Source organism: Bombina bombina, chromosome 11 (genome assembly GCF_027579735.1).
Source record: "Bombina bombina isolate aBomBom1 chromosome 11, aBomBom1.pri, whole genome shotgun sequence".
NCBI lineage: Eukaryota > Metazoa > Chordata > Amphibia > Anura > Bombinatoridae > Bombina > Bombina bombina.
The window spans coordinates 9,936,877-9,961,918 of record NC_069509.1 but is presented as its reverse complement, the minus strand read 5'-3'; the positions used below and the strand labels follow the sequence as shown (position 1 = coordinate 9,961,918).

Sequence of the window (25,042 nt, the reverse complement as noted above, 5' to 3'; positions counted from 1 at the left end):
TACTTGTTTTATCATTCTCCTCCTCCGTTAATATACACATGTAGATAGTGATACTTGTTTTATCATTCTCCTCCTCCGTTAATATACACATGTAGATAGTGATACTTGTTTTATCATTCTCCTCCTCCGTTAATATACACATGTAGATAGTGATACTTGTTTTATCATTCTCCTCCTCCGTTAATATACACATGTAGATAGTGATACTTGTTTTATCATTCTCCTCCTCCGTTAATATACACATCTAGATAGTGATACTTGTTTTATCATTCTCCTCCTCCATTAATATACACATGTAGATAGTGATACTTGTTGTATCATTCTTCTCCTCCGTTAATATACACATGTAGATAGTGATACTTGTTTTATCATTCTCCTCCTCCGTTAATATACACATGTAGATAGTGATACTTGTATCATTCTCCTCCTCCGTTAATATACACATGTAGATAGTGATACTTGTTGTATCATTCTCCTCCTCCGTTAATATACACATGTAGATAGTGATACTTGTTTTATCATTCTCCTCCTCCGTTAATATAGACATCTAGATAGTGATACTTGTTGTATCATTCTTCTCCTCCGTTAATATACACATGTAGATAGTGATACTTGTTGTATCATTCTTCTCCTCCGTTAATATACACATGTAGATAGTGATACTTGTTTTATCATTCTCCTCCTCCGTTAATATACACATGTAGATAGTGATACTTGTTTTATCATTCTCCTCCTCCGTTAATATACACATGTAGATAGTGATACTTGTTTTATCATTCTCCTCCTCCGTTAATATACACATGTAGATAGTGATACTTGTTTTATCATTCTCCTCCTCCGTTAATATACACATGTAGATAGTGATACTTGTTTTATCATTCTCCTCCTCCGTTAATATACACATGTAGATAGTGATACTTGTTTTATCATTCTCCTCCTCCGTTAATATACACATGTAGATAGTGATACTTGTTTTATCATTCTCCTCCTCCGTTAATATACACATGTAGATAGTGATACTTGTTTTATCATTCTCCTCCTCCGTTAATATACACATGTAGATAGTGATACTTGTTGTATCATTCTCCTCCTCCGTTAATATACACATGTAGATAGTGATACTTGTTTTATCATTCTCCTCCTCCGTTAATATACACATGTAGATAGTGATACTTGTTGTATCATTCTCCTCCTCCGTTAATATACACATGTAGATAGTGATACTTGTTTTATCATTCTCCTCCTCCGTTAATATACACATGTAGATAGTGATACTTGTATCATTCTCCTCCTCCGTTAATATACACATGTAGATAGTGATACTTGTTGTATCATTCTCCTCCTCCGTTAATATACACATGTAGATAGTGATACTTGTTTTATCATTCTCCTCCTCCGTTAATATACACATGTAGATAGTGATACTTGTTTTATCATTCTCCTCCTCCGTTAATATACACATGTAGATAGTGATACTTGTTTTATCATTCTCCTCCTCCGTTAATATACACATGTAGATAGTGATACTTGTTTTATCATTCTCCTCCTCCGTTAATATACACATGTAGATAGTGATACTTGTTTTATCATTCTCCTCCTCCGTTAATATACACATGTAGATAGTGATACTTGTATCATTCTCCTCCTCCGTTAATATACACATGTAGATAGTGATACTTGTTTTATCATTCTCCTCCTCCGTTAATATACACATGTAGATAGTGATACTTGTATAATTCTCCTCCTCCGTTAATATACACATGTAGATAGTGATACTTGTTTTATCATTCTCCTCCTCCGTTAATATACACATGTAGATAGTGATACTTGTTGTATCATTCTCCTCCTCCGTTAATATACACATGTAGATAGTGATACTTGTTGTATCATTCTCCTCCTCCGTTAATATACACATGTAGATAGTGATACTTGTTGTATCATTCTCCTCCTCCGTTAATATACACATGTAGATAGTGATACTTGTTTTATCATTCTCCTCCTCCGTTAATATACACATGTAGAACCCCCCTACGTCGACATTTATTAAACTCCTCTATCATCATTTTATGAAACCAGGCAGTACCTAATCATACGTTCACCCAAATCGGTGAACTTCCAAGCGGTATTCATCCGCTGCTTTACCATCATAACTACATAGTTAACTTGATATATTTCCCCTCTATTACAAATTTACCCCTCTTTTCAATTTTCAGAAATTGTAGTGAGATATCACCCTATAAGGCGATCTTCTTCATAAGGGAGAAAAGATTATTTTAAGGTTTCTAGAAAACGAGGTATCATATTTTGTCATGCATGTGACATTGCACTTTGATCATTGAGATAATATAGCCGACTATACTAGCTGAATATTTTATTTATTGACCTCAGAGTTCTTAAACAGATAAGTATCGGTGAGAAATGTGATTTATTATACCTCAATATTGGTCTGGCATGGTCTTTTGGGTGCATTTTATTCTGTTTTTCTCAAAAACATGTATTAGTTAGTGGCAATCCTTGTACATGCTGTTATGTAACAAATGTTGTATCGCACAATAACTCAATTAAAAAAAAAACTTTTACACACACAGACTCCCTATTAAGCATAATATGAGCCAAAATTGTACAAAAATAAAATAAATTAATCCTTCCCATACAATGAAAAAAATAAACCCCTCATGTCTCTGTCACTTCAGTGCCTACAACCTGCCAATCTGAAATCCTTATAAAGGATCAATGAGTCCCAGAAATTATTGCAGCAATATTTTTATGAAGTGTCAGCCTCTTACCAAGAAGACAAAAGCACTTACTTGCAATCTAGCTGACCAGCAGGGAGACAGCTCACAAGGCATGAAAGGACACATACTCCTTACAGAGACCCGTGGAAAAAAGAAAGAACAGAGTAAACCTACTCTGGCTTTCTATACCATGGGCAGCAAATATGTTAGGAAAACGCAGCAAAGCCCACCTCATAAGTGCCTAACTGCATTAAAGCCACCACTACCCTACTGAAGAGATTAACGTGGATTACGGCTAGACCCAAAAATTCTTGCTAGTAGCGAAAGAAATCCAATTTTCTTCAGACACCAGAACTTCACTTCCTCCATCGACAAAGGCAAAGAGAATTACTGGGGATTGTGGGTGGGGGAGTGACACTTGACAGCTTTGATGTGGTACTCCTTGCCTCCTCCTGCTGGCTAGGAGTGATATTCCCACTAGTAATTGATGACGTTGTGGACTCTCCATATCTTAGGAAAGAAATAAAAACTCTACTGATCCTGAGTTGATTGTTCAAAACAGCCAATAGGATAAAAGCTACTGAAATCCTATTGGCTGATTTGAACAGCCAATAGGATTTCAGAAGCTCTCATCCTATTGGCTAATTTGAATTTGAAGAATCAAATCAGCCAAAAGGAATTCAAGGTACGCCATTTTGAAACGGGTACCTTGCATTCAAATTCAGTGTACGGCGGTGATTGTATGAAGAGATCGCTCTGCGCAGGATGTCATCACGGTCCAGGATGAAGATAGAAGATGTCCCCGAGGTGGATGAAGATGTCATCGCTTGGATGAAGATGAATGACCGGACTTCAGGAACCGTGAGTAGATTTTATGGGGTTAGTGTTAGAATTTTTTTAGATTAGGGCTTTAATGGGCAGTGTAAAAGAGCTGAATGCCCTTTTAAGGGCAACCCCCATACAAATGCCCCTTTAGGGGCAATTGGTATCTTAGGATTTTTTTAGACTAGTTTTTTTTATTTTAGGGGGTTGGTTGGGAGGGGGGTTTTACTGTTGGGGGGACTTTGTATTTTTTTCTAGGTAAAAGAGCTGTTTAACTTAGGGCAATGCCCTCCAAAAGCCCTTTTAAGGGCTATTGGTAGTTTATTGTAGGTTAGGGGGTGTTTTTATTTTGGGGGGCTTTTTGATTTTTATAATCAGGTGTAATTGTTTTTATGTTTGATAATTTCATTTATTATTTTTTTTTATTTTTTCTAAGCTTAGAGTTTTTTATTTTTTGTAATAATGGGGCATATTTATCAAGCTCTGTACCGCTGTTCCATAAGCTGTCCGCCTGCTCTGAGGCGGCGGACAGAAATCAAACCGATCGAATACGATCGGGTTGATTGACACCCCCTGCTAGCGGCTGATTGGCCGCGAATCTGCAGGGGGCGGCATTGCACCAGCAGTTCACAAGAACTGCTGGTGCAATGATAAATGCTGAGAGCGTATGCTGACGACATTTATCTATGTGCAGCGGACATGATCCGCAATATCGGATCATGTCCGCTCACACAATAATAAATAGGCCCCTTAGTGTTTATTATTTTTGTAATCTTAGATTTGTTTTATTTTTTCGTAGTGTTAGATTTTTTTAATCATGTAATGTAGGATTTTTAATTAGTAGTTTTTTTTTAATCTTATTAAAATAGTTATGTAAGGTTAATTTATAGTTTAAACTTAGTTTTTTTTTATTTCACAGGTAAGTTTTCATTTATTTATTTGAAGATAGTTATATTGTAATTGTAATTCAAAGTTAGGGGGTAGTTAGGTTTAGGGGATAATAGTTTAATTGAGTGTTTTGTGATGTGGGGGGCCGGCGGTTTAGGGGTTAATAGGCTTAGTTTATTAGTTACGATGTGGGAGGCAAGCGGTTTAGGGGTTAATAGGTTTAATTAGTGTCAGCGATGTCGGGGGGGCAGCAAATTAGGGGTTAATAGGTTTATTTAATAGTCGCAATGTGGGTGGGCGCTATAGAAAATCCCGCACTAAAACATCATTTTTAGAGTGCGGAATGGACCGCAAAACAGGTAATCTAGCCGCATAGTAACTCTCTCATTGCCATGGTAATGGTCTCACACACTTAGTGACTCTCCCAATGCTATGGTAACAGTCTCATACACTCAGTAACTCTCTTATTGCCATGGTAACAGTCTCACACACTCAGGTTGTTACCATAACAATGAGAGAGTAACTGAGTGTGTGAGACTGTTACCATGGCAATAAGAGAGTTACTGAGTGTGTGAGACTGTTACCATGGCAATAAGAGAGTAACTGAGTGTGTGAAACTGTTACCATGGCAAGAAGAGAGTTAGAGTGTGTGAGACTGTTACCATAGCAATGGGAGAGTCACTAACACACTTGGTAACTCTCCCATTGCTATGGTAACAGTCTCACACACTCAGTAACTCTCTCATTACTATGATAAGTCTCACACACTTAGTAACTCTCTCGTTGCTATGATAAGTCTCACATACTCAGTAACTCTCTCATTACTATGATAAGTCTCACACACTTAGTAACTCTCTCGTTGCTATGATAAGTCTCACATACTCAGTAACTCTCTCATTACTATGATAAGTCTCATACACTTAGTAACTCTCTCGTTGCTATGATAACAGTCTCACACACTCAGTAACTCTCTCATTACTATGATAACAGTCTCACACACTCAGTAACTCTCATTACTATGATAACAGTCTCACACACTCAGTAACTCTCTCATTACTATGATAACAGTCTCACACACTCAGTAACTCTCTCATTGCTATGATAACAGTCTCACACACTCAGTAACTCTCTCATTGCTATGATAACAGTCTCACACACTCAGTAACTCTCTCATTTCTATGATAATGTTTCTATAGGGTTTAGTAAAACTGAGGCTGTGGGTATTTTACATAAAATGGAAAATTCAAGAACAAGGGGTCATGAGCTCAAGCTAAAGGGTAGTAGATTCAGGAGTAATTTGAGGAAGATTCTTTACAGAAAGAGTGATTGATTTATTGAATAAACTTCCTCAAGAGGTAGTAGCGACAAACACTGTGGGGGACTTTAAAAATGCATGGGACATGCATAGGGCTATCCTACGAACTAGATAAGTTTATACTGTTAGGTAATATCGGGCAGACTTGCTGGGCCTATGGCTCTTATCTGCCGTCAATATCTATGTTTCTATAACGGTCTCACACACTCAGTAACTCTCTCATTGCTATGATAACAGTCTCACACACTCAGTAACTCTCTCATTGCTATGATAACAGTCTCACACACTTAGTAACTCTCTCTTTGCTATGATAACAGTCTCACACACTTAGTAACTCTCTCTTTGCTATGATAACAGTCTCACACACTCAGTAACTCTCTCATTGCTATGATAACAGTCTCACACACTCAGTAACTCTCTCATTGCTATGATAACAGTCTCACACACTTAGTAACTCTCTCATTGCTATGATAACAGTCTCACACACTTAGTAACTCTCTCTTTGCTATGATAACAGTCTCACACACTTAGTAACTCTCTCTTTGCTATGATAACAGTCTCACACACTTAGTAACTCTCTCTTTGCTATGATAACAGTCTCACACACTCAGTAACTCTCTCATTGCTATGATAACAGTCTCACACACTTAGTAACTCTCTCATTGCTATGATAACAGTCTCACACACTTAGTAACTCTCTCTTTGCTATGATAACAGTCTCACACACTCAGTAACTCTCTCATTGCTATGATAACAGTCTCACACACTTAGTAACTCTCTCTTTGCTATGATAACAGTCTCACACACTCAGTAACTCTCTCATTGCTATGATAACAGTCTCACACACTTAGTAACTCTCTCATTGCTATGATAACAGTCTCACACACTTAGTAACTCTCTCTTTGCTATGATAACAGTCTCACACACTTAGTAACTCTCTCATTGCTATGATAACAGTCTCACACACTTAGTAACTCTCTCTTTGCTATGATAACAGTCTCACACACTTAGTAACTCTCTCATTGCTATGATAACAGTCTCACACACTCAGTAACTCTCTCATTTCTATGATAACAGTCTCACACACTTAGTAACTCTCTCATTGCTATGATAACAGTCTCACACACTTAGTAACTCTCTCATTGCTATGATAAGTCTCACACACTTAGTAACTCTCTCTTTGCTATGATAACAGTCTCACACACTTAGTAACTCTCTCATTGCTATGATAACAGTCTCACACACTCAGTAACTCTCTCATTTCTATGATAACAGTCTCACACACTTAGTAACTCTCCCATTGCTATGGTAACAGTCTCACACACTCAGTAACTCTCTCTTTGCTATGATAACAGTCTCACACACTTAGTAACTCTCTCATTGCTATGATAACAGTCTCACACACTCAGTAACTCTCTCATTTCTATGATAACAGTCTCACACACTTAGTAACTCTCCCATTGCTATGGTAACAGTCTCACACTGGCATAGTGATGGTGCCAGCTCTATAATCAGAACATGTGGCCCAGGCAGCATTTATCATAGGACTGGCACATAGGGAGGGCATATTTTAGTTTGTATTGACACACCCAGAGACTGTCTATTCCTCCTGTCTTCATGCCAGCTTGTCTCTCACCTTTGTTTCATTCCCACTTTTATGTCTTTCCAGCTGCAGGACAGTCTCTTTTTGGTTGTACATCATGTTTTGTGCATTCTCATATTCTTCTCGCAGCTGTCTGGTCTGAGATTCCAGCTCTCTCTTCTTCTCCAGCAGAAGAGAATTCTGGGGGCAGAAATAAGCAGCCTCACAAATACAGGCGAAAAACTGACACCAAAAGATATCAACATACAAAGTGTTGCCTTTTATAATATATGCACTCTCTGGTGTGTTCTAACTTGACTTGTGCAAAGCTGTCTCTCACCTTTCATGGCATGTGCTCTCGCTCGTCTCTGAACTCTCTCGCCTTACCCTGTAGTCTCCCACCTCTCTTGTATGTGCTCTCATCTGTGCCTGCACTCTCTCACCTCACCCTGTAGTCTCTCATCTGTGTCTACACTCTTTCACCTCACCCTGTAGTCTCTCACCTCTCTTCTATGTGCTCTCATCTGTGCCTGCACTCTCTCACCTCACCCTGTAGTCTCTCATCTGTGTCTGAACTCTCTCACCTCACCCTGTAGTCTCTCACCTCTCTTCTATGTGCTCTCACCTGTCTCTGCACTCTCTCACCTCACCCTGCAGTCTCTCACCTGTCTTGTATGTGCTCTCATCTGTCTTGTATGTGCTCTCACCAGTCTCTGTGCCCTCTCATCTGTCTCTGCGCCCTCTCACCTATCTCTGCGCCCTCTCACCTGTCTCTGCGCCCTCTCACCTCTCTCTGCGCCCGCTCACCTCACCCTGCAGTCTCTCACCTGTCTCTGCAATCTCTCATCTCACCCTGTAGTCTCTCATCTGTCTTGTATGTGCTTTCATCTGTCTCTCTATTCTCTCTCACCTCACCCTGTAGTTACTTGCCTTTCTCTGCACTCTATCACCTCTCTAGGCATGTGCTCTCATCTGTCTCTGCACTCTCTCACCTCACCCTGTAGTCTCTCACCTGTCTCTGCGCCCTCTCACCTGTCTCTGCAATCTCTCATCTCACCCTGTAGTCTCTCACCTGTCTCTGCGCCCTCTCGCCTGTCTCTGTGCCCTCTCACCTGTCTCTGCAATCTCTCATCTCACCCTGTAGTCTCTCACCTGTCTCTGCGCCCTCTCACCTGTCTCTGCACTCTCTCATCTCACCCTGTAGTCTCTCACCTGTCTCTGCGCCCTCTCGCCTGTCTCTGCGCCCTCTCGCCTGTCTCTGCGCCCTCTCGCCTGTCTCTGCGCCCTCTCGCCTGTCTCTGCGCCCTCTCGCCTGTCTCTGCGCCCTCTCGCCTGTCTCTGCGCCCTCTCGCCTGTCTCTGTGCCCTCTCGCCTGTCTCTGCGCCCTCTCGCCTGTCTCTGCGCCCTCTCGCCTGTCTCTGCGCCCTCTCGCCTGTCTCTGCGCCCTCTCGCCTGTCTCTGCGCCCTCTCGCCTGTCTCTGCAATCTCTCATCTCATCTCACCCTGTAGTCTCTCGCCTGTCTCTGCGCCCTCTCGCCTGTCTCTGTGCCCTCTCACCTGTCTCTGCAATCTCTCATCTCACCCTGTAGTCTCTCACCTGTCTCTGCGCCCTCTCACCTGTCTCTGCACTCTCTCATCTCACCCTGTAGTCTCTCACCTGTCTCTGCGCCCTCTCGCATGTCTCTGCGCCCTCTCGCATGTCTCTGCGCCCTCTCACCTGTCTCTGCGCCCTCTCACCTGTCTCTGCGCCCTCTCACCTGTCTCTGCGCCCTCTCACCTGTCTCTGCACTCTCTCATCTCACCCTGTAGTCTCTCACCTGTCTCTGCGCCCTCTCACCTGTCTCTGCGCCCTCTCGCATGTCTCTGCGCCCTCTCGCATGTCTCTGCGCCCTCTCGCATGTCTCTGCGCCCTCTCACCTGTCTCTGCGCCCTCTCGCATGTCTCTGCGCCCTCTCACCTGTCTCTGCGCCCTCTCACCTGTCTCTGCGCCCTCTCACCTGTCTCTGCACTCACCTCACTCTGAAGACTCTGCAGACAGGGAGCAAACTGTCCTCGGTTCAGTATCAGCTCACGATTCTCTTCTTTCAGCGACTCCATCTCTGCTGTCAGTGACTGTTCTAAACGAGAGGCCTGGGAGGGAGAAAACAAGGATCAGGCGGCAAATGACAGTAAGTTATGATAAGAGGGACAGAGAGGAGACAGTTGTCCTCTGTTCTCATTATATGAAGTGACATCTGCTTAGCTAGTAGGGTAACCCATGGGGCTCATCCTGTTTCAGTTCCTAGAATTAAAAACATAAAGGGGCCCTAATGTAATCCTGTTTATAACCCGGTTGTGTAGCTTCTCATTGGATTAAATGTTAACCAATCAGTGACGAAGGGATATATGAGTGCTGACACTAATCCATGCCTTTATGTGATTGGTTAACCAACAAAAACAATCTCACTTTTTAACAGAAGATAAACAGCCTCATTATAAAAGATGAGATTACAAATTGTCACACTCCCTAGAGGGTCCCTTAGCAGTATTTAGGTACCGCGGGGAGGGGCTTGTTTAGAGAAGGACAGATACTGTATGAGACGTGCCAGGGGTCTTATTGGTTACTTCTTGCTGATCCCCTCTATGTGTGCACTTTTTACTAATTTGTCAACATACTGTTAGAGGGAGAGGAGAGAGAACACAACTTTCATGATTCGGAGTGTAGATCCCTTCTGGTATCAAATGTACCCCTGTCACTGCCTCCTGTGTATGCTCATGAGCACAAGTCACGTGCACACCTCTGTCACTGCCTCCTGTGTATGCTCAGGGGCACGTCACGTGCACACCCCTGTCACTGCCACCTGTGTACGCTCAGGGGCACAAGTCACGTGCACACCTCTGTCACTGCCTCCTGTGTACGCTCAGGGGCACAAGTCACGTGCACACCTCTGTCACTGCCTCCTGTGTACGCTCAGGAGCACAAGTCATGTGCACACCCCTGTCACTGCCTCCTGTGTACGCTCAGGAGCACAAGTCACGTGCACACCCTTGTGACTGCCTCCTGTGTACGCTCAGGAGCACAAGTCACGTGCACACCCTTGTGACTGCCTCCTGTGTATGCTCAGGAGCACAAGTCACGTGCACACCTCTGTCACTGCCTCCTGTGTACGCTCAGGAGCACAAGTCACGTGCACACCCTTGTCACTGCCTCCTGTGTACGCTCAGGAGCACAAGTCACGTGCACACCTCTGTTACTGCCTCCTGTGTACGCTCAGGGGCACAAGTCACGTGCACACCTCTGTCACTGCCTCCTGTGTACGCTCAGGAGCACAAGTCACATGCACACCCCTGTCACTGCCTCCTGTGTACGCTCAGGAGCACAAGTCACGTGCACACCCCTGTCACTGCCTTCTGTGTATGCTCAGGGGCACAAGTCACGTGCACAGCTCTGTCACTGCCTCCTGTGTACGCTCAGGGGCACAAGTCACGTGCACACCTCTGTCACTGCCTCCTGTATACGCTCAGGGGCACAAGTCACGTGCACACCTCTGTCACTGCCTCCTGTGTACTCTCAGGGGCACAAGTCACGTGCACACCTCTGTCACTGCCTCCTGTGCAAGCTCATGAGCACAAGTCACATGCACACCCCTGTCACTGCCTCCTGTGTATGCTTAGGGGCACAAGTCACCTGCACACCTCTGTCACTGCCTTCTGTGTATGCTCAGGGGCACAAGTCACGTGCACAGCTCTGTCACTGCCTCCTGTGTACGCTCAGGGGCACAAGTCACGTGCACACCTCTGTCACTGCCTCCTGTATACGCTCAGGGGCACAAGTCACGTGCACACCTCTGTCACTGCCTCCTGTGTACGCTCAGGGGCACAAGTCACGTGCACACCTCTGTCACTGCCTCCTGTGCAAGCTCATGAGCACAAGTCACGTGCACACCGCTGTCAATGCCTCCTGTGTATGCTTAGGGGCACAAGTCACCTGCACACCTCTGTCACTGCCTCCTGTGTACGCTCAGGAGCACAAGTCACGTGCACACCTCTGTCACTGCCTCCTGTGTACGCTCAAGGGCACAAGTCACGTGCACACCTCTGTCACTGCCTCCTGTGTACGCTCAGGAGCACAAGTCACGTGCACACCTCTGTCACTACCTCCTGTGTACGCTCAGGAGCACAAGTCACGTGCACACCCCTTTCACTGTCTCTTGTGTACGCTCAGGAGCACAAGTCACGTGCACACCCCTGTCACTGCCTCCTGTTTACGCTCAGGAGCACAAGTCACGTGCACACCCCTGTCACTGCCTCCTGTGTACGCTCAGGAGCACAAGTCACGTGCACACCTCGGTCACTGCCTCCTGTGTACGCTCAGGAGAACAAATCACATGCACACACACATAATGACCATGTGTAACCTGCTACATATCTGTACCTAATTGTCTGGCACAGGCGTCATACGCACAGAGGTGGAACAGGCGTCATATGCACAGATGTGGCACAGGCGTCATACGCACAGATGTGGAACAGGCGTCATACGCACAGATGTGACACAGGCATCATATACACAGATGTGGCACAGGCGTCATATACACAGATGTGGCACAGACGCCATATACACAGATGTGGCACAGGCGTCATATACACAGATGTGGCACAGGCGTCATATACACAGATGTGGCACAGGCGTCATATACACAGATGTGGCACAGGCGTCATATACACAGATGTGGCACAGGCGCCATACACTCAGATGTGCCACAGACGTCATACACACAGATGTGCCACAGATGCCATACACACAGATGTGGCACAGACGTCATACACACAGATGTGGCACAGACGTCATACACACAGATGTGGCACAGGCGTCATATACACAGATGTGGCACAGGCGTCATATACACAGATGTGGCACAGGCGTCATATACACAGATGTGGCACAGGCGTCATACACACAGATGTGGCACAGGCGTCATACACACAGATGTGGCACAGGCGTCATACACACAGATGTGGCACAGGCGTCATACACACAGATGTGGCACAGGCGTCATACACACAGATGTGACACAGGCGTCATACACACAGATGTGGCACAGGCGTCATATACACAGATGTGACACAGGCGTCATATACACAGATGTGGCACAGGCGTCATACACACAGATGTGACACAGGCGTCATATACACAGATGTAGCACAGACGTCATACACACAGATGTGACACAGGCGTCATATACACAGATGTGGCACAGGCGTCATATACACAGATGTGGCACAGGCGTCATATACACAGATGTGACACAGGCGTCATACACACAGATGTGACACAGGCGTCATACACACAGATGTGACACAGGCGTCATACACACAGATGTGACACAGGCGTCATACACACAGATGTGGCACAGGCGTCATACACACAGATGTGGCACAGGCGTCATATACACAGATGTGGCACAGGCGTCATATACACAGATGTGACACAGGGGTCATATACACAGATGTGACACAGGGGTCATATACACAGATGTGGCACAGGGGTCATATACACAGATGTGGCACAGGCGTCATATACACGGATTTGGCACAGGCGTCATACACACAGATGTGGCACAGACAGTACCAGCCGGATGCCATTAGTAACATAATGACTCCCATATGATGCGGCTGAGACTGCACAGGGCTGGTAGCTGTCACATAACTGCACTGACATTGCTAATTAGACCCCTCTGTGAGCTCAGAGACCGCCGGCTGGATTATGGGATTACATATCTAATAGGATTTAATTAGCATTAGAGCAGAGAGACTGCAGACTCCTAACGTTTATCTCTAGCTCTATACATCCTCTCCCTGAGCTGTCTGTTCTGCCTCTCAGTATGTGCTGTCTTCTAACTCTCTCTCTATGTCTCATCTATTTTATATGATAGTCTCTTTTCCTTCAGTCTCTCATATGTTGCTTTAGCATTCTCTCATGGTTACCTTTACCTGCAGTCTCTGGTCGGTAGTTAATGTTACAGAAGTCTCTCTGTCTCTCTCTGCCTCCCCCCCCCTCTCTCTCTCTCTCTCTCAGTCTCTCTCTTTTTCTCTCTCTCTTGTAGTCTCTCTTTCTCTCTCGCAGTACCTCTCTATCTCTCTCTCTATCTCTTTCTTTCTCTCTCTCTCGTATAACAGTCTGTCAGTTGTGCTGTTGCAGTTACTGTTAGTTATTACATATAACAGTCTGTCAGTTGTACTCTTGCAGTTACTGTCAAGTTATTAAATATAACAGTCTGTCAGTTGTACTGTTGTAGTAACTGTCAGTTATTCGTAATAACTTAACAGTAACTGCAACAGTACAACTAACAGACTGTTATATGTAATAACTAACAGTAACTGCAACAGTACAACTGACAGACTGTTGTACATAATAACTGAGAGTAACTGCAACAGTACAACTGACAGACTGTTATATGTAATAACTGACAGTGACTACAACAGTACAACTGACAGACTGTTATATGTAATAACTTGACAGTAACTGCAACAGTACAACTGACAGACTATTATATGTAATAACTTGACAGTTACTGCAACAGTACAACTGACAGAATGTTATACGTAATACCTAACAGTTACTGCAACAGTACAACTGACAGACTGTTATACGTAATAACTAACAGTTACTGCAACAGTACAACTGCCAGACTGTTATACGTAATAACTTGACAGTAACTGCAACAGTACAACTGACAGACTATTATATGTAATAACTTGACAGTTACTGCAACAGTACAACTGACAGAATGTTATACGTAATACCTAACAGTTACTGCAACAGTACAACTGACAGAATGTTATACGTAATACCTAACAGTTACTGCAACAGTACAACTGACAGACTGTTATACGTAATAACTAACAGTTACTGCAACAGTACAACTGACAGACTGTTATACGTAATTACTGACAGTAACGGCAACAGTACAACTGACAGACTGTTATACGTAATTACTGACAGTAACTGCAAGAGTACAACTGACAGACTGTTATACGTAATAACTTAACAGTAACTGCAACAGTACAACTGACAGACTGATATACGTAATAACAGTCTGTCAGTTGTACTGTTGCAGTTACTGTCAATTATTACGTATAACAGTCTGTCAGTTGTACTGTTGCAGTAACTGTTAGTTATTACGTATAACAGTCTGTCAGTGGTACTGTTGCAGTTACTGTCAAGTTATTACATATAACAGTCTGTCAGTTGTACTGTTGCAGTAACTGTCAATTATTATGTATAACAGTCTGTCAGTGGTACTGTTGCAGTTACTGTCAAGTTATTACATATAACAGTCTGTCAGTTGTACTGTTACAGTTACTGTCAGTTATTACGTATAACAGTCTGTCAGTTGTACTGTTGCAGTAACTGTCAATTATTACGTTTATCAATCTGTCAGTTGTACTGATGCAGTTACTGTCAGTTATTACGTATAACAGTCTGTCAGTTGTACTGTTGAAGCAACTGTCAGTTATTACGTATAACAGTCTGTCAGTTGTACTGTTGCAGTAACTGTCAATTATTACGTTTATCAGTCTGTCAGTTGTACTGTTGAAGCAACTGTCAGTTATTACGTATAACAGTCCGTCAGTTGTACTGTTGCAGTTACTGTCAAGTTGTTACATATAACAGTCTGTCAGTTGTACTGTTGAAGTAACTGTCAGTTATTACGTATAACAGTCTGTCAGTTGTACTGTTGCCGTTACTGTCAGTTATTACGTATAACAGTCTGTCAGTAGTACTGTTGCAGTTACTGTCAGTTATTACGTATAACAGTCTGTCAGTTGTACTGTTGCGGTTACTCTCAGTTATTACATATAACAGTCTGTCAGTTGTACTGTTGCAGTTACTGTCAAGTTATTACATATAACAGTCTGTCAGTTGTACTATTGTAGTTACTGTCAGTTATTACGTATAACAGTCTGTCAGTTGTACTGTTGCAGTTACTCTCAGTTATTACATATAACAGTCTGTCAGTTGTACTATTGTAGTTACTGTCAGTTATTACGTATAACAGTCTGTCAGTTGTACTGTTGCAGTTACTGTCAAGTTATTACATATAACAGTCTGTCAGTTGTACTGTTGCAGTAACTGTCAGTTATTATTATAACAGTCTGTCAGTTGTACTGTTGCAGTAACTGTCAGTTATTATTATAACAGTCTGTCAGTTGTACTGTTGCAGTAACTGTCAATTATTACGTTTATCAGTCTGTCAGTTGTACTGTTGCAGTTACTGTCAAGTTATTACATATAACAGTCTGTCAGTTGTACTATTGTAGTAACTGTCAGTTATTACGTATAACATTCTGTCAGTTGTACTGTTGCAGTTACTCTTAAGTTATTGCTTATAACAGTCTGTCAGTTGTACTGTTGCAGTAACTGTCAGTTATTACGTATAACAGTCTGTCAGTTGCAGTGTTGCAGTTACTGTCAGTTATTACGTATAATGTACTGCTGCAGTAACCGTCAGTTATTGCATATAAGTCTGTCAGTTGTACTATGCAGTAACTGTCAGTTATTACGTATAACAGTCTGTCAGTTGCACTGTTGCAGTTACTGTCAGTTATTACGTATAATGTACTGCTGCAGTAACCGTCAGTTATTACGTATAAGTCTGTCAGTTGTACTATGCAGTAACTGTCAGTTATTGTGTATAACAGTCTGTCAGTTGTACTGTTGCAGTTACTGTCAGTTATTATGTATAACAGTCTGTCAGTTGTACTGTTGCAGTTACTGTCAGTTATTATGTATAACAGTCTGTCAGTTGTACTGTTACAGTTACTGTCAGTTATTACGTATAACAGTCTGTCAGTTGTACTGTTGCAGTTACTGTCAAGTTATTAAATATAACAGTCTGTCAGTTGTACTGTTGCAGTTACTGTCAGTTATTACGTATAACAGTCTGTCAGTTGTACTGTTGCAGTTACTGTCAGTTATTATGTATAAGTCTGTCAGTTGTACTGTGCAGTAACTGTCAGTTATTACGTATAAGTCTGTCAGTTGTAGTATGCAGTAACTGTCAGTTATTGTGTATAACAGTCTGTCAGTTGCACTTTTGAAATTACTGTTCAGCTGTCTCTCACCTGTGCTAGCTGCTCCAGCAGTCTCTGGTTCTGTTCTGATAACTCCTGCGCAGCAGTGGCTGTCTCTCGCCCACACTCTCTGTGCTCTGACAAGAGTAGCCTTATCTGTTGTCTGGCCTCATTGAGATCACTCTCAAGGTCAGCGATCTGCCCTCTGAATTCACTCTCGCGCACCTCCATCTTTAGCCTCAGATTGTGTCTTTCCTGCTCCATTATCTATAAGAGAGATGATTCCTCATGATTTAGCTTCTGAACACTACAGACTTGTTTGTCCTCTTTGTGTCACCCTTTGTGCATGTTCAATTCCCCCCTGTTTCAACTCTCCTTACTACCTCTCTTCAGCCTCCCGTCTCTCTCATGCCTGCTCCTTCTCCCACAACAAGTCTCTTGCTGTCTATTCAATCTTCAGTTCCACACAGAGATGTATTTATAGTTTTTCTTGCTACCTTAGACAATGCAAAATCTGTGGGACTAGGAAGCATCTTCATCGAGGGACCAGACCTGAGCAGCACCAACGTGGGACCAGGAAGCATCTCCATCAAGGGACCAGACCTGAGCAGCACCAACATGGGACCAGGAAGCATCTTCATCGAGGGACCAGACCTGAGCAGCAAGCACCAACATGGAACCAGGAAGCATCTCCATCAAGGGACCAGACCTGAGCAGCACTAATGGGGAACCTGGAAGCACCTTCATCGAGGGACCAGACCTGAGCAGCGGAGTTAGAGAAGATTTGGAGCAGGAGTGGGAGAGCAGTGTGGAAGAGCAGGAAGAGACTGGTGAGGAATTTCTTTTTTCTACTTATTTTTTGTCTTGTTGTCCTTTTTTTATTATTATTTTTTAAATTTAAAAAAATATATTAAATATAATGGAAAGTTTTTCTTTTACCCTAATTAGTATGGTAAAAGGTAGGTTAGTTTAGAGCCCACTCAGAGTGTACCGTGACATGTTGACAGGCTTTTAATATGATGGGGGAGAGGGGCCCTGACCAATGGTTTATTAAGGGGCACCAACATTTCTAGTGGTGGCAATGCTTCTTTAATCCTCTTGTTGTCTTCACTTCATGATGTACAACTTATTTGTTCAGTGTCCTTCTATCCTACGTTTCTCACAGCTCTCAAATGTTCAGATCATATCACATCTGTTCCTCTTGTCATCAAGCATTTTAATCACACTTCCTGTTCTTACAGTTACCTACACACATATGGTGTCCAGGTGTCTCACATTTCATCCCCACTCTCATGACTATCTCTCATCTCCCCCAGACTTTAATTTGCTTTCCCTGGATAGATCTCCAATGTCTCACCTCATGTGCCTCTCTCAACTCCTCCTCAAGGGCCTCTCTTGTCCTCTCCAGATAGTCATTTCTCTCCAGCAAAGCCTTCCCAAGTTCAGCTGCCAGTAGAAGGTCCTTCTCCTTTCTTTCCAGTGCCAGGTTCAGATCCTCATCAACCTGCTCCTCCTCATCTTCTCCCCGGTACGAGTGTCGCCGCTCCATTAAAAAGGGATAGAAATGCTCCTCCATACTTGGTGAGGCCAGACCCCCATTCCAACCCCGAGGGACACCCCCACGGGACTCTGCTTCTTTGGAGGTCATACAGGGTGTAAAATGGGATCTGAAGAAAAAATTAAAAAAATAAATTGGTGAGCGGAACCATATATGCAAGAATAACTATAATAATTGACTAGCAGGGGGGGGGGGGTAAGGGAAATATCTGAAATACCTGCTACAAAAGAGAGTCAAATGGTAGAGGTGATGAGTATCTATAGAAATTGTAAACAAAAAGGTTTATCACGAGTTGTGCGCTATATAGGGTAGTTAACGAATGCAACAAAAGTTGTGTTATTTCACCCTCTATAGCGCTGCCATTACGGGTTTTGAAAAAGCCGCCTTGTGCGTGCGATATGGTTGCGTTGAGCTCCATACCACACAAAATACAAGCGCTGCTTTGACTTGCTCGTGCACGCTTTCCCAATAGACATCAATGGGGAGAAGGTGTTAGAAAAAAACTAACATCTGCGATCACATAATGAAAACCTCCATAATGCAGCCCCATTGATGTCTATGGGGGAAAAAAAGTTACGTTTAAACTTAACACCCTAACATAAACCCCACGTCTAAACACCCCTAATCAACTGCTCCCGATATCGCCGCCACAGAAAGAAATATATTAACCCCTAATCTGCTGCTCCAGATATCGCCGCCACTATACTAAAGTTATTAACCCCTATTCCCCTGCACCCCAACATCGCTCACACTATAATGAATCTATTAACCTCTATTCCGCTGCTCGAGCCAACATCGCTGACGCTAAATAAAGTTATTAACCCCTTAACCTCTGGCCTCCCACATCACTACCACTAAATAAACCTATTAATCCCTAAACCGCCAGCCCTCTACATCGCAACAACCTAAATTAAACTATATTAACCTCTAACCTTAACCGTAACCCAAAACCTAACCGTAACCCAAAACCTAACCGTAACCCTAAACCTAACACCCCCTAACTTTAACATAATTAAAATAGAGCTAAATTATAGTTACAATTATTAACTAAATAATACCTATTTAAATCTAAATACAAACTTACCTATGAAATAAAACCTAAGCTAGCTACAATATAACTAATAGTTATATTGTAGCTATCTTTAGGTTTTTTTTTTATTTCACAGGTAAGTTTGTATTTAGTTTAACCAGGTAGACTAGTTAGTAAATAGTTATTAAGTATTTACTAACTACCTAGCTAAAATAAATACAAATTTACCTGTGAAATAAAACCTAACCTGCCTTACACTAAAAACTAACATTACAAAAATCAACAAACGAAATTAACCAAAACAATAAAATTATTCCTATTCTTATACCCTGTTTTAAAAATAAAAAACAAAAAAAACACCCCAAAATAAACTACCAAGGGCCCTTAAAAGGCATTGCCCTAAAGAAATCAGCTCTTTTGCTACAAAAGAAAAACAAACACCCCTAACAGTATACAAACCCACACCCCCCAAACCCACAAAATAAAAATAAAGTAAAACCTAATCTACCCATTGCACTGAAAAGGGCATTTGTATGAACTGGGCATTCAGCTCTTTTGCTGCCCATTAAAAAAAAATTAAAAAAAATGGCTATTCTAAAAAAAACAAAAAGCATTACACAAAATAACAAACAAATTATCCAAAATAATAAAAAATTATTCCTATTCTAATACCCCGTTTTTAAAAAAACACCCCAAAATAAAAGAACCCTAATCTATAATAAACTACCATAAGCCCTTAACAGGGCATTTTGTAGGGCATTGCCCTAAAGAAATCAGCTCTTTTTCTAAAAATAAAACCAAACACCCCCTAACATTACAAAACCCCACCCCCAAAATAAAAAAAGTAAATTTATGCTTACCTGATAAATTAATTTCTTTTACGATATGACGAACCCACGGATTTCATCCTTACTTGTGGGATTTATTCTCCTGCTAACAGGAAGTGGCAAAGAGCACCACAGCAGAGCTGTATATATAGCTCCTCCCTCCTCTCCACCCCCAGTCATTCAACCGAAGATTAGGAAGAGAAAGGAAAAGCTAAAGGTGCAAAGGTGAAATATAACCTAAATCTGTCTTAAAATAACAGGGTGGGCCGTGGACTCGTCGTATCGTAAAATAAATTAATTTATCAGTTAAGCATAAATTTACTTTTCTTTTTCAAAGATATGACGAGTCCACGGATTTCATCCTTACTTGTGGGATACCAATACCAAAGCTATAGGACACGGATGAAAGGGAGGGACAAGACAGGAACCTAAACGGAAGGCGCAACTGCTTGAAGAACCTTTCTCCCAAAAACAGCCTTAGAAGAAGCACAAAGCATAAAACGACAGCCCTGAACAATAAAATATTTGTCCATTTTAAATTTAAGCTGCCTCTCCGAGTGTCAAGCCCCAATTAAATATTGCCAATAGAACATAACAATATGTATAGAAAAAAATAGGCCTTTCAGTAATACCCTCAGTTTCATCTAGGTCTACTGCTTACCCCTTCCCTTGCAGGGAAACAAATGTCAGCCAATTCTGATATAACAAGTCTCCTCAGAAATAAAAGACTGAACATACCTCAATGTTGCTTAAAGCATGACACCGTTCTCCACACTGAAGATTTTCTTGCACTACCTTCAGAAACTCTGTGGGAACCAAAATGGATATTAGTAACGTCTGCTAAGATCATCAACCTCAGGGCAGAAAATCTTCTTCACTCCATTTCTCCCTGAGGAAAATGGTACTCGCCAGTACCATTTTAAAATAAAATCTAAAACTAACACCTCACTTTACCTCTTCGTATTACTAACACAGGCAAAGATAATGACTGGGGGTGGAGAGGAGGGAGGAGCTATATATACAGCTCTGCTGTAGTGCTCTTTGCCACTTCCTGTTAGCAGGAGGATAAATACCACAAGTAAGGATGAAATCTGTGGACTCGTCATATCTTTGTAAAAGAAAACCCTAATCTACCCATTGCCCTAAAAAGGGCATTTGTATGGACATTGCTCTTTAAAGGGCATTCAGCTCTTTTTCTTGCCCTTAAAAGGGCATTCAGCTCTTTTAAGAAATGCCCAAACCCTAATCTATAAAAAAACACCCCAAAAAACCTTAAAAAACCTAACACTAACCCCCTCTTTAGGTATTCACAGTTGCTGAAGTCCTGCTCGAACGATCTTCATCCCGGCGACTCCATCTTTATCCAGGCGGCTCCATCTTCATCCATCACGGGACCGGCATCTTCTTCATTCCTGCGGAGGCAGAGCGGTCGATGCGCGGAGGCTGAGGTTCAGGTGAAGGTCCAAGGCGGAGGTCCAGATGAAGGTCCATCGATCCGATGTGAAGATCATCTTCATGCGATCGTCTACCGCACACTGAGGATTCAAATGCAAGGTACCTCTTTTATACTGGGGGTACCATTACATTCCTATAGCTGAAAAAACATAATTTATGTAAGAACTTACCTGATAAATTCATTTCTTTCATATTAACAAGAGTCCATGAGCTAGTGACGTATGGGATATACATTCCTACCAGGAGGGGCAAAGTTTCCCAAACCTTAAAATGCCTATAAATACACCCCTCACCACACCCACAAATCAGTTTAACGAATAGCCAAGAAGTGGGGTGATAAGAAAAAAAGTGCGAAGCATATAAAATAAGGAATTGGAATAATTGTGCTTTATACAAAAAAATCATAACCACCACAAAAAAGGGTGGGCCTCATGGACTCTTGTTAATATGAAAGAAATGAATTTATCAGGTAAGTTCTTACATAAATTATGTTTTCTTTCATGTAATTAACAAGAGTCCATGAGCTAGTGACGTATGGGATAATGACTACCCAAGATGTGGATCTTTCCACACAAGAGTCACTAGAGAGGGAGGGATAAAATAAAGACAGCCAATTCCTGCTGAAAATAATCCACACCCAAAATAAAGTTTAACAAAAAACATAAGCAGAAGATTCAAACTGAAACCGCTGCCTGAAGAACTTTTCTACCAAAAACTGCTTCAGAAGAAGAAAATACATCAAAATGGTAGAATTTAGTAAAAGTATGCAAAGAGGACCAAGTTGCTGCTTTGCAGATCTGGTCAACCGAAGCTTCATTCCTAAACGCCCAGGAAGTAGATACTGACCTAGTAGAATGAGCTGTAATTCTTTGAGGCGGAATTTTACCCGACTCAACATAGGCAAGATGAATTAAAGATTTCAACCAAGATGCCAAAGAAATGGCAGAAGCTTTCTGGCCTTTCCTAGAACCGGAAAAGATAACAAATAGACTAGAAGTCTTACGGAAAGATTTCGTAGCTTCAACATAATATTTCAAAGCTCTAACAACATCCAAAGAATGCAATGATTTCTCCTTAGAATTCTTAGGATTAGGACATAATGAAGGAACCACAATTTCTCTACTAATGTTGTTGGAATTCACAACTTTAGGTAAAAATTCAAAAGAAGTTCGCAACACCGCCTTATCCTGATGAAAAAACAGAAAAGGAGACTCACACGAAAGAGCAGATAATTCAGAAACTCTTCTAGCAGAAGAGATGGCCAAAAGGAACAAAACTTTCCAAGAAAGTAATTTAATGTCCAATGAATGCATAGGTTCAAACGGAGGAGCTTGAAGAGCTCCCAGAACCAAATTCAAACTCCAAGGAGGAGAAATTGACTTAATGACAGGTTTTATACGAACCAAAGCTTGTACAAAACAATGAATATCAGGAAGAATAGCAATCTTTCTGTGAAAAAGAACAGAAAGAGCGGAGATTTGTCCTTTCAAAGAACTTGCGGACAAACCCTTATCTAAACCATCCTGAAGAAACTGTAAAATTCTCGGTATTCTAAAAGAATGCCAAGAAAAATGATGAGAAAGACACCAAGAAATATAAGTCTTCCAGACTCTATAATATATCTCTCGAGATACAGATTTACGAGCCTGTAACATAGTATTAATCACGGAGTCAGAGAAACCTCTATGACCAAGAATCAAGCGTTCAATCTCCATACCTTTAAATTTAAGGATTTCAGATCCGGATGGAAAAAAGGACCTTGTGACAGAAGGTCTGGTCTTAACGGAAGAGTCCATGGCTGGCAAGATGCCATCCGGACAAGATCCGCATACCAAAACCTGTGAGGCCATGCCGGAGCTATTAGCAGAACAAACGAGCATTCCCTCAGAATCTTGGAGATTACTCTTGGAAGAAGAACTAGAGGCGGAAAGATATAGGCAGGATGATACTTCCAAGGAAGTGATAATGCATCCACTGCCTCCGCCTGAGGATCCCGGGATCTGGACAGATACCTGGGAAGTTTCTTGTTTAGATGAGAGGCCATCAGATCTATCTCTGGAAGCCCCCACAATTGAACAATCTGAAGAAATACCTCTGGGTGAAGAGACCATTCGCCCGGATGCAACGTTTGGCGACTGAGATAATCCGCTTCCCAATTGTCTACACCTGGGATATGAACCGCAGAGATTAGACAGGAGCTGGATTCCGCCCAAACCAAAATTCGAGATACTTCTTTCATAGCCAGAGGACTGTGAGTCCCTCCTTGATGATTGATGTATGCCACAGTTGTGACATTGTCTGTCTGAAAACAAATGAACGATTCTCTCTTCAGAAGAGGCCAAAACTGAAGAGCTCTGAAAACTGCACGGAGTTCCAAGATATTGATCGGTAATCTCACCTCCTGAGATTCCCAAACTCCTTGTGCCGTCAGAGATCCCCACACAGCTCCCCAACCTGTGAGACTTGCATCTGTTGAAATTACAGTCCAGGTCGGAAGAACAAAAGAAGCCCCCTGAATTAAACGATGGTGATCTGTCCACCACGTTAGAGAGTGCCGAACAATCGGTTTTAAAGATATTAATTGATATATCTTCGTGTAATCCCTGCACCATTGGTTCAGCATACAGAGCTGAAGAGGTCGCATGTGAAAACGAGCAAAGGGGATCGCGTCCGATGCAGCAGTCATAAGACCTAGAATTTCCATGCATAAGGCTACCGAAGGGAATGATTGAGACTGAAGGTTTCGACAGGCTGTAATCAATTTTAGACGTCTCTTGTCTGTTAAAGACAAAGTCATGGACACTGAATCTATCTGGAAACCCAGAAAGGTTACCCTTGTTTGAGGAATCAAAGAACTTTTTGGTAAATTGATCCTCCAACCATGATCTTGAAGAAACAACACAAGTCGATTCGTATGAGACTCTGCTAAATGTAAAGACGGAGCAAGTACCAAGATATCGTCCAAATAAGGAAATACCACAATACCCTGTTCTCTGATTACAGACAGAAGGGCACCGAGAATCTTTGTGAAAATTCTTGGAGCTGTAGCAAGGCCAAACGGTAGAGCCACAAATTGGTAATGCTTGTCTAGAAAAGAGAATCTCAGGAACTGATAATGATCTGGATGAATTGGAATATGCAGATATGCATCCTGTAAATCTATTGTGGACATATAATTCCCTTGCTGAACAAAAGGCAATATAGTCCTTACAGTTACCATCTTGAACGTTGGTATCCTTACATAACGATTCAATAATTTTAGATCCAGAACTGGTCTGAAGGAATTCTCCTTCTTTGGTACAATGAAGAGATTTGAATAAAACCCCATCCCCTGTTCCGGAACTGGAACTGGCATAATTACTCCAGCCAACTCTAGATCTGAAACACAATTCAGAAATGCTTGAGCTTTCACTGGATTTACTGGGACATGGGAAAGAAAAAATCTCTTTGCAGGAGGTCTCATCTTGAAACCAATTCTGTACCCTTCTGAAACAATGTTCTGAATCCAAAGATTGTGAACAGAATTGATCCAAATTTCTTTGAAAAAACGTAACCTGCCCCCTACCAGCTGAACTGGAATGAGGGCCGTACCTTCATGTGAACTTAGAAGCAGGCTTTGCCTTTCTAGCAGGCTTGGATTTATTCCAGACTGGAGATGGTTTCCAAACTGAAACTGCTCCTGAGGACGAAGGATCAGGCTTTTGTTCTTTGTTGAAACGAAAGGAACGAAAACGATTGTTAGCCCTGTTTTTACCTTTAGACTTTTTATCCTGTGG

At 42.1% G+C, this 25,042-nt stretch overlaps 1 protein-coding gene across 3 annotated transcripts in view; it reads right to left on the bottom strand.

Annotated features, from left to right (window-relative positions):
- Positions 1-25,042, bottom strand: part of BICDL2 (BICD family like cargo adaptor 2) — a 192,151-nt gene that overhangs the window by 122,420 nt on the left and 44,689 nt on the right. For 2 of the 3 annotated variants that reach the window (XM_053694504.1, XM_053694503.1), the window contains exons 2-5: positions 17,754-18,063; positions 16,448-16,663; positions 9,356-9,472; positions 7,397-7,543 (exon numbers count right to left, since the gene is read on the bottom strand). In XM_053694504.1, the coding sequence (XP_053550479.1) occupies positions 7,397-7,543; positions 9,356-9,472; positions 16,448-16,663; positions 17,754-18,044 (771 nt within the window). In that variant the 5' untranslated portion in view covers positions 18,045-18,063. The remainder of the gene's footprint in view (positions 1-7,396; positions 7,544-9,355; positions 9,473-16,447; positions 16,664-17,753; positions 18,064-25,042) is intronic. The other variant, XM_053694505.1, reaches the window with a different exon arrangement.